The 14695-nt window shown below is 40.3% G+C and overlaps 1 protein-coding gene across 3 annotated transcripts; it reads right to left on the minus strand.

The window, feature by feature from the left end:
* Positions 1-3943: 3943 nt before the first annotated feature.
* mazb (MYC-associated zinc finger protein b (purine-binding transcription factor)) lies at positions 3944-14695 on the minus strand. Of its 3 annotated transcripts, none has more exons than XM_042507915.1 (7): positions 13524-14695; positions 13204-13354; positions 10658-11088; positions 9844-10091; positions 8472-8535; positions 7817-7988; positions 3944-6680 (listed from the first exon to the last, which is right to left on the minus strand). In XM_042507915.1, exons 1-7 carry the CDS (start codon positions 13554-13556, stop codon positions 6337-6339), a joined length of 1443 nt encoding a protein of 480 aa, XP_042363849.1. In that variant the 5' UTR covers positions 13557-14695; the 3' UTR covers positions 3944-6336. The 3 variants fall into 3 exon arrangements, with proteins under 3 accessions (XP_042363849.1, XP_042363848.1, XP_042363850.1); XM_042507914.1 differs by having other exon boundaries at positions 13156-13354; XM_042507916.1 differs by having other exon boundaries at positions 10982-11088; positions 13156-13354; positions 13524-14683.

The raw sequence follows: 14695 nt of genomic DNA on the forward strand, positions 1-14695 counted from the left end.
AGTCAATCCATAAATCAGTATGACAAATTGCGTACAATGTTACAACTTTAGTCACCAGACATGCAGCTCTGAGGTTGAAATAGGGGAAGTTTTGTCTTGAGTGTTAAACTTAATGAGGCACTTGCCCTATATTAAAAGACCATGAAAAGTTTGACTGCTACTAAAAATTATATTCATCTCTAAAATGCAAAGACAGAGTAAATGTTAAAGAAAAAATCTCAGCTTTATGGTGTTATTGTTTCAAGGTTAACCCTTTGATACATGAGCAAATTGGCTTGATTTCTTTCAGAAACTCGGTAAGAGGACAATGAGCAACTCAACAAGAAATTTCTTTGTCACCTTTTAGTATTTTTTTGCAGTTTGCGGGACATTTTTTGCCAAGTTGCTCATTGTGTTTTTTTTTCTTGGGGTGTTTTTAAAAAATATCACACCAATTTTCTAAGGTTTTAAGACCTCAGAAATGCAGCACAAGAAAGCTGATGATGATCCAGGTGTTAAAGGGTTTAGTGAATTCTTCAAGTTATTTTGTTTGTAAGGAGCAAACAAAAGAGCACTATTTAAACTTTTTCATTTTTTTCCCCAGAATTACTTTAAACAGTCTGCAGAGAACGTGCCTGAACTTGGTGTATTGGTGCCAATCGTGAGAACATGCAGTATAGTTGTAACAAGATAACAAGTTTGTCAGGCCAAGAAACACACAGTATAGCACGTATTTCATTCCCTTGCACTGTAGTTTCGCTGCTGTCAACAGAGAGGATTAGTTCCCCTTTGCATGACTTTAAAACACTGGATTAATGTATCCAGAAAGACATTAGACATGAAAAGTGATCTTTGCACACTTTGTATCTCAACAGGTGAGTATCGCATGATAAGTGACACTCTGTCAACACTAAACTTATTGACTTAGTCAACCAAAGAAACGACTAAGTACATTTATCATGAGTGTTGACAGTGTTCAGGAGCTGATTGTTGCCTCCCCTCTGGTGATTAACATTGTTTTTTTTTTTGAGATTGTGGGAAAGTATTTGATAACTTCTGTTGAATCAGAGCAAAACTGATGTCGATATGAAGTCACGTTTTCCATAGGAACAGTGTTAATAGGTTTAAGGATGGATTTGTTTCGTTCATAAACTGGGTGTTTCAAACCCCATAGAGATCACCAAAGATTGACAGGGGGTCGTAAGGCCTTTTTGATTGGAAAGTTGTAGTTAGTAACTTTTATAAAAAAAAATATATTTTTTGTCATATTTGCTGAAACTGTCACTATGTCCTGACAGAAACACATGTAGCAGATTGTATGTGAAAACCATGTTCTTCTGCCTCCTTATAATGATCTTAATGGTATTTGCAAAAAGCCTATGCATCTGCAAAAAACGAACCAATCAGAGCCGAGGAGTCTTTAAAACAGGTGTAATCCACGTCAATCACAGCTCCTGAACTGCACTCAAACTCTCAAACTAAGCAGCGCTGATCAATTATGAATCATGTTTGTGTTACTGCATTGCCTATTTCTCGTCTCAAAAATTTTCAGAAGCATATTTCATGTACTGTTTAGCTGTGAAATGACAAAGTTTGCTTCAGCTATTAGGTGGTGCTTCGTTTCGGCTTGACTGATTTCAACATGATGACCGGGTCACAAACTTTTTTGGCCCTTTCCAGGCCTACTGTATATCTCCTAATTTCTTTGACTTCTGTGAGGAAAACAAAATGAAATTCACATTTTTTAAGTTTAGATAAGATATAAACTTAAAAAAATAGGATAGAATACATGTTTGCACAAGACTACCAGTTTCATTTGTATGAGAAAAGCTGTTCCACATTCAGATAGGCTGATCAAACGAATGGCTCTGAAATACCTTTTTCTGTGTGTAACTTAGTAATTCTGTGGCACATTAATTAACCATAAGTTAACTTGATCCATTACGCATCAGTTGATCAAAGACAATCACAGAAACTGGATCACTGCTTAACGGCAAACAATAATTCAATCCAGTTACCCATTATTTCATGTATTAAATCATCATGATTCATTAGTTAATTATGCACTACTAAAGCTTGTGTTTTGTACCCTTACTATAATCTGTTACGGTAACAGTTAACCCCTTGAAACCTGAGTAAACTGGCTTAAATCTCTTTCAAATACATGGATGGAAGGCAATGAGCAACTTCACAAGGTTTTACCAGAATTAGCAAGGAATTAGTAAAAAGTTACAATTAAATTACTTGAAAATTAGCACAAAAAAAGAAAAACGGTTAAAAACAAACAAGGAAACGGCTTGAGAAAAGTGCTAAAAATGAAAATGTAATAATTTATAATTAGTTATTTTCTCTCCCTCTCCTTTTTCCTTTCTCTCTTAAAAAAAAAAATCAGTTCATTTTCTTCCCAGCTTTAATCACTTGCCATATGCAGAACATCCCTTGGTTGCTCGTTGCCTTTTAAACCACGTTTTAAAAAAAAAAAAATCAAACCAATTTGCTTTTAAAGGTTTAAACGCGTGTGAAAGGCTTTCGAACATAATGCAAGAAACTGATGTCGATTCAGATTTCAAAGGGTTAAAGGTCCAGCGTGTAGGATTTAGGGGCAGAAATATTATGGAATATTCACAACCATGTTTTCATTCGCTTTTTATCAACTGAAAATGAAACATCTCTTTTCGTTACCTTAGAATGAGCCTTTTATGTCGGGTCCTCAGAGTCCTCTACAGAGTCCGCCATTGTTGTTTCTACAGTAGCCCAGAATAGACACTCACACTTGCTCCTGATAGGGTTATTTGTGTTTTCGCATTGGCTTTCGTAGTTCTCCGTCACGCTTGGCACACGGGAGAAGTTTCAGTTCTGCAACCTCACCGCTAAACCCTACACACTGGACCTTTAACAAGACAAAATAGTTGTGTAATTGATGAACAGATCAGCACACAAAACAGAGCCCATTTACTCTTTTTACTTTAAATTGTCCAAATTACAAAATAATAACATGGTCTCTACTTCATCTACAAAATAACATAATATTTATGACTGTATTAAGCATCATTGATTTTTTTTTTTTGCTCTAACAACCTTTTAGACATGCATACTGTTGAGAAATATAAAAATATAAATATAAATACATCCCATTAATATTCTTAATGAATCCATGACTAAGATTTGAAATATTTCATCATAAAAGAATTAAAATGCAGTTGAGTACGATAAGGCATTAAGATGTATCACAAGAGCTGTACAGAATCCTAGAGTAGAGGTATTATTTTTTTTCTTAGTGTGATGGAGAAACCCTAAAATTAACTTTTTAATAAATCACTACTTTTCTCAACAGGAAGAACACATTTCCAAAGAAAAAGAAAAGGAAGAAAGAAACAACTCTACAAATTTCAAGGAAACATATTAACACAAAACTGAAAAAGCACTCCAGTACAAAACCAGGATTTGTTTACAGCATACCAAGTGGTGTTGTCAAACTCCCATTGTACTTATGACTTTATAAGCCCTTTCTCGACACCACGCCACTCACAATAAAACTCAAATCAACCAAAGATATCCAACGGACAAGTGACCATTCCTCACGTGATTAATGTAGAACGATAATGACTTGCGTTCAGAGCATTATGTGCTATACAGAGTTAAATGACTAAATCTAATGCATAAGTTTCACCCATTGGACTGGTACATAGAGAAAACAAAAAAGGACTATGGCAATGACAGTTACAATCAAATGAATGGCCAACAATGTTAAAAAGTTCTGAATAAAATCAACACTTTTATAATTATTATTGTTTACAGCCAACTAACTCGGTGGAACTGCTAAAAGTTTCTTTTGTCCTGACAGCTCCCTAACAATAAGCATGACTGAGCTAGCTTACTTTCATGCAAAAGGTAGTTTTCTGGTGCAAGAATTGCCATGTCAGAAGCTTAAGTGTTGATTAGCAGTTTTTTTTTCTTTTTTTTCTCTCTTTTTTTTTTTTAAATGGCCAGACCCAGAGAGGAAGACTCAGAGCAAGAAAATCCAAGAAATCTCAAACCCATTTTGATCCTCGCTGAATCAAACAATAACGTTTTAAGGTGCTTGACACTCCTGAACACAATTCGATTCTTATCTCTGTACCTTTAGGAAACAGATGAACAAATACATCCCACAATTCCACACTGACCACAACACGTATGGCCTTCCGTCCTGATCGACAGCCCTCTATAGAGACTTAAAGGTCAATTTCGGTATTTTTCAACCTGGACCCCATTCTCTGATGTTGTTGTGTCTGAGAGACTATTAGGTACAACTACTTTTGAAACACGTTCTGTATCGAAAGAGACCGCTGTGGCCAGCAGCCGCAAAACACGCTGCAATGTAACAACTCGGGGCAATTGTGCACCATCAATTTACATCCACTAAAAGGGCTTGACTTCGCCAATGACAGGCGTCTAAGTGTCTGACAACATTATGGAGGGGAGCCCTACAGAGATAGACCTTTTTGTTAAAGAGTAAGATCCTTTTTGTTTAATACAACCCTGAAATTACCATCGCTAAACCCACCAGATTCCATTCAAATTAACAGTAATTTCAGCATTTACAGCAGCATATTTTCACATCTAACTGGGTAAAACAAGAGTTTATTTCAACCCAACCAGAGTTGGTGATTGTTGGAAGAGTGGAAAGACAAACCGAGACAGTTTTATTTTTATTTTGTTTGTGTTTACTTTGAATAAGGCGTGTGTTACGATGATAAAGTTACTGTCTATTTAAATGGAGTCTGGTGAGTTTGGCAATTTTTTGGGGCTGTTTCTGGTTAAACAAAGGCTCTTACTCTTCAACTAAAAGGTCTATCTCTGTAGGGATAACTTCTATATGTTTTCAGACACTTTACATAACTATCTAAGCCTGTCATTGTCCAGAACAAGTTCTTTTAGTGTATATGAATAGACAGTACATAACTACCTTTGCAATTAACGCTTGATTAGCCCTTTTAACACAGAGATCTCGCTATGGGGCTGCTAGTAAGTCCCTTCTTTATGCCTGACCAAACAATGACGCTACCATGCCGCTCCAATGTGTGATTTTAAATAGCATACTGGCATCGCAGAACCAAAAGAGGTGTGATGGGCGTCACATTTAACACAACACCGTCAGCCTCTCTTGTAACATAAAATACACGTCTGCAGTGCTTTATAAACAACAACAATGGCATTAAAGACCATTTACATTCTCTGTCATATGGCAGCTGATCTTGTCCTCTGCTCAGAGGGTAAGCAGCTCCCGAATCTCACTGTTTTCCCAATTTGTGGACATTTACGGTCACTGTTCTTCTGCCTTGAGTTAACCGCTAACTGCTACTAGCTATTTTTTAGATCACCCAAGTTGGGTCGCACACATAGTACATAGTCAGAATGCCAAACCTGTCTTGCCCATGATCCTGTGAGGTAAGACAACCCTGTCCTCCCATTCAGCGATTGTACCTTTTTATACAGAGCAGCATAACAGCGCATTATTCCCACCTTAAACAGGCCGTGTAAAAAGTTGCTATTGTAGCCTGTTTTGCCGCTGCCCATTAATGGACCAGTTTCCAAAAAACTGTTGTACCCATTAGTCACTTTGACACAAAATCATAAGAAAATAGGAACCAGTTAAAAAAATACCTAAATTACCCTTAAAGTGGCATTACAGCATTGCAAAATCAAATATTGATTTTAGTTTTGTAAGCAAACAAGCTAACATGCTAGCAGAGGCCTGACTTACACACACACCCAAATGCACAACTTTCCCTCTAATGTGTTTCTCCGTTACGTTTTCAGAGAGCTACTCTCTCCTTACTACTTTTTAACGCAAGCCATTTGGATTCTTAGAAAGTGAGCTGCAAAATGGAGGTAAGATCAGAGCTGGTGTGAGATATACAGTACTTGGTGCACTTGCAGAGAGCAGCCAATGCCAGGGTCGAGGGGAGGGACAGAGAGAGAGGGCAGAGAGGGGGAGAGTAATACAGTAGATGCTCACAATACCACAGTTTCATTGGAGTCTTAAATGCACGAGAGCACTCGGGAATATTCGGACAGCACATCCATGTTTGTCGTTAGTGTCAGTGAGCCTGCTGCAGCCAAAAAGGTCCCTCTTTCCATGACTTCACTGCTCTATTAATACAGCTTCCTTTTCTCCGATGCTCCAGCTCTGAGGTGATACTGCCCTTGAATGCTGACTGGAGTTAATCTCCCCCTACCTTTTAATCCTAACCTCACCTATAAGTGGGGACATCACAAATCTGAAACCTGATCAGCATCTACGCGTCACTTTAACCTTCTCTAACCTTGCCCTCTGTTAGGGGACTGAGGTTATTATTGCCGAGCTCTCTACTGCTAACTGTGGGACTGTGGTGCCGCGATGCTAGAGCAGTCTGTGACAAGCAGGTCCACCACCGTGTTGCCAGTGACATACACAGTAGGTGCTGTCACCATGTTGCTAAGGGAGACAGAGCTGCTGGCAGCCACATTAGAGGTGATAGGGCTTGGGGTACCCTGGCTGTTGCTATGGGTGCCCATGTGACCCTGGAGCTGAGTGGGTGTCTTGCAGTGGACGCCGCACAAGTGGCAGACCAGTATGCCGCCTGAGGCCGTGCCGCCAAAGCCCCCCGGACTGTCCTTCCACTCCTGGCCATGGTGCTTCTGAGCATGGACTCGAAGGTACGTCAGTGTGGTGAAGCCTGATGGAGGAGAGGAAAGCCGAGAGTGGAGAAAAGGGTGAAAATGACACTTTGATGTTGAATTGACAGTCATCAATATGAAGCAAGAGTCATCTGAACTTGTTTTTGCAAAGTGCTTAAAACTGACCGCAAGAGGAAAACAATCAACTCTCAAATGAGTCTGTGGTGAAATATCATCTCATCATATCATGAAGCAGATAAATCTCCTTGATCTTCTATGCAGAGCTTCAATGAGAGGTTGAAATTACAGGCTGAGTGGTTTGTGCGCCTGCATTACTTGCTGAAAACGACTGAAGTGGTTTATGCTGGCTTTCCACGAAACAACTCCGAGCGATTTCCTATGTCGGAATAAAATCATGAACGTTTTACCTCAGTTGGTGCGCACACCTATGATCTTGATTGTTTGTTTTTTCTCGTCTTGACTTTCCGACAAAATAAAACATGTTGAATATTACTGAAAGTCTTTTGTTTAGTTTTTAGTTAAGTTTAGTTTCTTGGTACATGCAAATACTGTAGTTTAATGACGTGAACATGGCCAACAACCTCGCTCCAGCACCAAACAGGACAGTTATCATGGAGGCGTCCCTGAGGTGGCACAAGAACGTGCACAGGCCTCGGTTCTCCTCTGCTTTGCAAAAGAAAGAGAAACCGGTGGAGTTGTGGAGTGAGCAAGAGTCTGTGTTGAGTTTGGCGGGTATCAGTTTCAAAATCCAGCAATTATGGAGAGAAAGCTTATTTTTTTAACTGGTTCGTCTCTCATTCCCACAGTTTCCTCCCACTAAAATAGAACAGCTAGCCAGCAAAGGCTGGGTCTGAGTTAAGATGACAAAATCCAAAATGTAATGTTTGTCCTCAAATATAGTTCATCTTTATAGATTATAATGCCAAATTGACAAGAATGCTTTTGACTTTTTATCTAGTATTTCTTGAGAAATGAATTTTTGTGGACACATAAGGAATTTTTATTTCTTTGAGGGAGTTTGGCATAATATTTTTTACTATGAGCAGGATGGGAAATAATCTGAACAGGAATCTAGTTGTTGTGCTGCACATAGTGACCCTGCAAGATCCCCAGTCTTTGTAAAGTCTTATAATCTATCATATGTAATGAAATAAATATATCGGTGTGAACTTACTGCGGTTGCAGAGATGGCAGGCATGGTGCTGTGACTGGTTGTGCACCCTCATGTGATCTGTGATGTAAGCAGCAGACAGGAGCTTGCCACAGATGTGGCAGGGGACCTTCTCCTCATGGCGAATCATGTGCGCACGCAAACGATCCTTCGTGGCAAAGCTGGACTCACAGGTCTAAAAAAAAAAAAAAAAACTTATGAAAAATTTGAAAATATGTGCACAAAAAATCTCCACCAAATGTCCTCTTAATGCTTTTGCATTTATTAAATAACATTAGCCAGTGTTAAGCACCCAATTCAAGATAATATACTGTATGTAATATTATGTGTATATATATATACACACACACACACAATGTATAGTAGTATTATGAAGTGTGTTTGTCATGCTCATGTAAATATCAGAGTTTGACCTGCTGCAAGTAAACATAATGATTACAGCATAATTACAATGAGATAAGTGCTAAATATCCTGTTTCAAGAAGACATTTATTTATCCAGATCAGTTTCCATGGTAATATTCTCCATGGTCATTGACTCATGTCAATGGATATTAGCTGAAGTATGACTGCACTGATATATAAGCCCTCAACTTTGAGTAATCTGGATCTTAATGCATGTAAACATGGTCATTGTTAAAAAATAAAATATGACGCACCGGACATTTGAAGGGTCGTTCCGAGGAGTGCACCTGTCTGACGTGACTGTTTAGATGGTCAGGCCTTTGGAGAGAAAAAGAATCACCATATTAGGACAGAAAATGCTTTGTTTTCACATTCAAAGTAAAGTAGCAAACCTTTGTCTGAAATATCAGAAAATAGACCTTTTCTCTGAGGGACTGGCACTGAACACTAAAGATAACTGAACAATAATGACCAGATGAGTAATAAAAATATGACATGGTGAAAACAGAAATGCAATGTACATTACCAATCACTGTTATATGTGGTTTGTCATTTGATTTATACTGCCAGTTACATGATAGTGTGTTCAGAGGAATGCTGTTTGGCTTCTCCTGTGCTGCGAGCGCCTAGAATTCATTTGCTGGCAGACTTGAATGACGTGGTTCACAACAACCACAAAACGGGTGGGGAGCTTTAGGTGCTTGTAAACACGCTGCGATGATACAAAGCTGGTTGAAAATCTGCAAAGTTTCCCTTTAAAATGAGACTATGTGACTTTTGAAGAAAGAAATGGAACAGTCTCCCTCTTCCAATAGAAGACACTATTTCTTGATCTTTGATAAGCAAACATTTTAAAGGATAGTTCGACATTCACAGACATTTTTCCTTATTTCTTATTCATCTAGAGTTAGATGTGAAGACAAATATCACCCTAAAGTCTGAATGTTAACTATGAAGCTACAGCCAGCAGCCGACAATCTTCGCGTAGTTACTGGTCCCAGTCTACAGAGAGCCAAGCACATAATGCTCTATAAAACAGCAAATTCTCATTTGTACATTTTGTTTTTGCACAGAATAATAAATGGGATATAGCAAAAATAAATAGCGAGATTTAGACGTGCTTTTCTTATCTTTGGACAGAGCTTGGCTAGCAGTTTCTAGTATGGGTCAACAAATAATCGGAGCCGATATTTGCCATTTTGCCAGTTATCTGTATCAGTGTTTTATTTTAATAATCGCCGATAAAATTGTCAAAGAAAGTGTCAGCATGGAGCGTGGGAGGAACTTTTACTTTTTCACTTGACTTTATTAAAAGGTAACTGGCAACTTACCGTACGTAATGTTTAAAGTCTCAATTTTGATTAAACCTTTGCCAAAAAAACTTAAAGTTTTGTGTTGGAGTTTGTTTATTCCAAACTATTGACAGAAAGATTTTCATTTTTATTTTGAATGCCTATCGGTTCCATATAATGGTTATCAGTCTCATTAACTACTAATAATAAGTATTGGTTTCGGCCCTGAAAAACCAACATTGGTTGAGCACTACTTTCTTGTCTTTATGCTAAGCTAAAAGACATCTTCCCTTCGACTAACTCCGCTCTGATAGTAAATGTTCCACAGCGTCACCTGGAGAAAGCCTTGCCACAGTGCGGGCAGACGTAGGGTTTTTCCACACCGCCCTGGTGGGAGCGCACGTGGTGGCTCATGCGGTCCTTCCTCTTGAAGCGCTGCTGGCAGATGGGACAGGAGAACGGCTTCTCGTCTGAGTGGGACAGGCGGTGGCGGTTCAGATGGTAAACGTCACGGAACGCCTTCCCGCATGTCTCGCAGGCGTGGTTTTTCCTCACCGGGTTCGGGTTGGGATTTGCGGGCCGCTGAGACAAAACAGACAAACAGATAAACACACTATAGAGTTTAGATTGAAAGTACAGTTATATTCACAAAAACAAATAAATTCAGTGTTAAATATTATTAACACTTTTATATCTTTTGTTGCATGCAAATGCACACAGATATTGTCGCCTGATTCGCACCACTTGTGCATAACATGTCTGAAGGCTGATTTGCATGTTAGATTAACTTCCTCCTGCTGGATTTTAACTCTTTATCTGCTTTCACACTGTTGGTGTTACAGAGAACATGCAGGGGAGCGTGGTGGTGGGGGGGGGAGCCTTCTAGCACGTTGTTTCTCAAACTGGGGACCAGTGCCAAACACTGGGTTGAAATTTACTGGTCACTGAACTGATTTTGAACTTACAGAAATTAACACACAGAAGAGTTTCAGTCAAATACAAAGCAGGTGACACACAGTAACTGCTTGTGAGTCCCAAACAGTAAAAAAAACAGGTGTTTAACCGTCCCTGTGGCCAGGCAGCTAAAGAAACAACATGCTCGAAGGTTTGGGGTTGACGACAGCCATCTCCACAAGGCCCTGACCCACCTGTACTGTCGCCCCTGTGGCCATGACGACAGCAGCAGGAGGCGGAGCGTGGGGGTTAACACTAGCCATTGCGTTAGCCATGGCAACCCCTTCACCATCCTGACTACCCAGGGGAGGCTGCTGGGCCCCCGCCAGCACGCCGGGAGGGGCGAGAGTGGGAGGTGCGGAGAGGTGTAGCAGGGAGAGAGGAACAGTGGGCCTCTCCGCCCTCCCTCCGGCCCCCACCGCCATCGCCGACGGGGCCGCCACCGCCACCGCAACCTGGCCGGCTGCTCCCTCCTTTGCCCCCTCCGCCTGCTCTCTGGCCCTGTCCTTCATGCGTACCCCAGTGTGGACCGACTGGTGCCGCCGCAGGTTGTAGTTGTTCTTGAACTGCTTGTTGCAGATGGCACAGATGTGGGGCACGCGGGCCGGCCGAGACACTGGCTTCACTGGACCACAGGGAGGCGGGAGGAAAGACAGGAAGTTGTTAATTTCAAAAAAAGGTAAGTTAGCATTTATTAAATAGTGATTTATAATTAACTTCCAGTCTATTTAGGTAACAGTTTCAATCTAGCAGGTAAACAGGTTCAGAGAGAAAATGGCAGGTCATTTAATAGAGAAATAGCCAAATTACTATTAAGTGATAAAGTGTCCATAAATGCAACATTTAACTCAGTGAACCTCTGCAAAGCATCTTCCCAGTCAACCCTGTTTTGGTAATCTGCAGGTGAAAATACATTTAAAAGCCTCCACGGTGAACAGACAGTCCAAAAAAGGCAACCATTCGTCATGTATTGAAGTTATTGTGGTCCGTGTTTAACAGCAAATCTACATCAAAATACGTGTTTATAAGATCTCACAAAACTTGTGTGGTATAACTCAAGTCTCATTTCTCCCTTCGTATGCTCAGTACTTCTCGAACACATGCATTTATGCTAAAATATTACAATTTTAAACACTTAGGGCTACAAGTAGTGTTCCCTGAGTGTGCTTGGGCATGCGCAAGCCAAGCGCACTACTCGTTTTTGCCTAAGACTGTTTGCACTTACGTGTTTTACATTGTAACGATTTAGTGAAAATACATGTGCTTGGAAAGTACTGAGCATAAGACTAAATAACTGAGACTTGGAAAATACTGCACGAGTTGTGTGAGAGTCTGGAAACACCCAATTGGCGGAGGCATGCAAGAAAAACAGTTTTCTTCATAAATTCAACATAACAGAGTGAATACTTTATATAGAAATGGTCATTTGGGGGATTAAGAACTCCTCTGATGTTTTAATGTAGTTTTGCTGTTGTTAAAGTGGTTCCTGTACTCTTTAATTCAACAAATGTTGATCAGTGTTTCCCAAAGTCAAATATCTTGTTTTGTCAAGACATTCAGCTGCATTCAGAAATGTTTGCTTCTTCAAAAAAGTCTTAAATAGACTGATTATGAAATTATCTGGCAATTAATGCATTAGTTGAAACCTAATCTATCGGTAGTTGCTGCTCTAATGTCAACATATAGTCAGGTTCCATCAATATTTCTGAGTATTTTAAAGTTATATTTCTAAATGTGTGGCAAAGTAAGTGATGACCAAATCTTCATAAGTGTTTAATAAAGTTAATCATACCAGTGTATTACATTTGCAGATTTTTGCTATCAACCAAATGTAGGATATTTTGATTTAGTCTTGAGTTTCTAGGTTGGGTGCTTTGTTTCTTTTTGTGTTTTGTTCCCCCTTTTTTCAATTACCTTGTTTTATTTTAGTAGAAAAACCTGGAGGAGAGCAGTGTCTGTAATAGTTATGTAAATGCACTAACCATCTTCATGCTGCATTTATATATTTACCCATAATTTCTATGTTTGTGTATATTTGCTTACCATTTGTGCAAATAGATGCCACTTCACAGTAAACAAGTACATAAAGTGTGAAGAAGCAGTTCAGCAGGTCCTTTCTTCCTGCTGCTGTCAGTTACAACCAGCACTGCTCTCAGCGGACCACAAACAAACACATTGTATAAACTGCACTTAACTTAAAGGTTAAGTGCAATTTATCACAATGTGCAATTATTTCCCATGTGCAATTGATGTAAGTATTTTGTAATTTTTTTTTTTTTTTTTTTACTATCGCACCTTGTTTTTCACTATTTACATTGCTCTTTTGTATTTTTATCTTGTACACACCTTGTACCTTGAGCTGTAACAATGTGAACATCCCCACTGTGAGACTCATAAAAGATCATCTTATCTTAAACACTGAGAAACACTGAGATGCTGTTGAACAATGTAACTTGATAACCTGATTACTGGGATGTTCATATGTTGAATTTTAGTTGTTTTTTTTTTTTTTTAAACATTATAGATGCAAATCGATCTTTTAGAATTTCAGCTATTTGAATTTTGAATGTTCTGCATTTGAAATAATAATAAATAATCTCTCTTTTCACCTGCAAACCACCAACATAAAGGTCACCGAGTGTCCACCACCTGACTGAATCATGGCCATGAGAATTGAGTGTTGTGTATTTACTCTTGTCAGCTCCACAGGTGTTGTAGGATGCAGTGCAGTGTCCCTCACCAGGCAGGGGCTCCTCACTGAGAGCAGCAGTGTCCACAGTTGAAGGAGGCTGTGCTATGTGCTCTGTGGGTGGGGTCTGGGGAGAACTCGTATGCACTGGCATGAGCTCTGATTGGAGGCCCCCCTCCACTTGGTTTTGGGTGGGAGTATTCTGGAGAAGCAAGCAGAAGGCCATCACCAAATGTAAACACAAGTCACAGCATTATCTTGAGGTGAAATACGAGATGTGAGGTGCTGGGGGACTGCCGGGGCACACACATTGTGAGAAAATGCGCGCAGTAAAAAATGAGAGTAGAGAGAGAAATGCTCAACAAGCCTACCTGGAAGAGAAAATTGCTCCAAGCAGCATCCATTTTGCGCCACAGCGATGGAGATTATAACGTCAGCTCCTGATTGAGATCGAGGAGGGCAGCCTTTGCATGGTTTTGATCGGCCCACCGGTGATTGAAGCGCAAACAGCCGCCTGTCCTGCAGCAGGAACGACGGGCGTCTGGATTCTCGCGAAAAACGTGAATAACGTCGTCTGCAAAAATATGTTTTTCTCATTGAGGTAGCCTAATGCTGTCAATTAAAATGCACGCAGCTGTTGACTAACGCAGGCTGCAGCACACAGGCAGCAGGCCAGCTCCAAATAACGGCCTATTTTCACTTTGGTTTCTAACTTTCAAACACAAATCTCACCAAAACGCAACGTCACACAACAAAACTGCTTTCAAAACACCCCAAAAAGCGCATATTACAGTATCACACTTTCGCTATAAACACAAACCACTCAACGTGAAATAAATGCGTTTTTACGCAAAGAGAACAAATATGAGTTATAACACACGTATCTGCAGAAGCTCATGCTTTGTTTTTAATTTATGAATCTATTTTTTCCGATTTCCCCCAATAGGCCAATCGGGTGTTTGTCGAAGCCTCGTTGTTGGATTCAAGCCCTGACCCCGGCGAGCGGCGCTCTCGCCGGGCCGCAGCCTATCGCTCCACCTCGGCCGTTCAGCTGCGAGGATGTCATCTTTCTTTTTTTATCGCCCGCTCTCCCTCCTCCCTCCCTGTCTCTTTCTTCCTTTTCTTTTTTAATTCCTCTTTCTTCTCCCCCTCCTCTCCTTTTCTCGCACCGCTATGTCCCACTTGCTCTTAAAGGGATAGGGTTTCCTCTCTGGACACCCCCCTCTCATTTCCGTCTCCCTCGGCGAAGCCCGTCCTCTCCCCTTCCTTCCTGGATTTTTCGGCCGACACAAAATGCGCCACACGATTTTTTTTTTTCCCTCTCCTCTCCTTCCTCGGGGCCAGCTGGAGCAGATCTCCTCTCCTGCACCGCAGAAAACAGCCAGAATGACTTTCCATTAACGGGCAGATTACAGACGCATCTTAAAGGGCAGTGCGCACAGATCCTCCCTGTCGGCCTATAATAATGATGTCAGAGTCAGATATAGTACACAGGACGAACAGCAGATCAACACACACAATAGATGACAACACATCAGAATAA

The sequence above is a fragment of the Plectropomus leopardus genome, chromosome 19 (assembly GCF_008729295.1).
Source record: "Plectropomus leopardus isolate mb chromosome 19, YSFRI_Pleo_2.0, whole genome shotgun sequence".
Lineage (NCBI taxonomy): Eukaryota > Metazoa > Chordata > Actinopteri > Perciformes > Serranidae > Plectropomus > Plectropomus leopardus.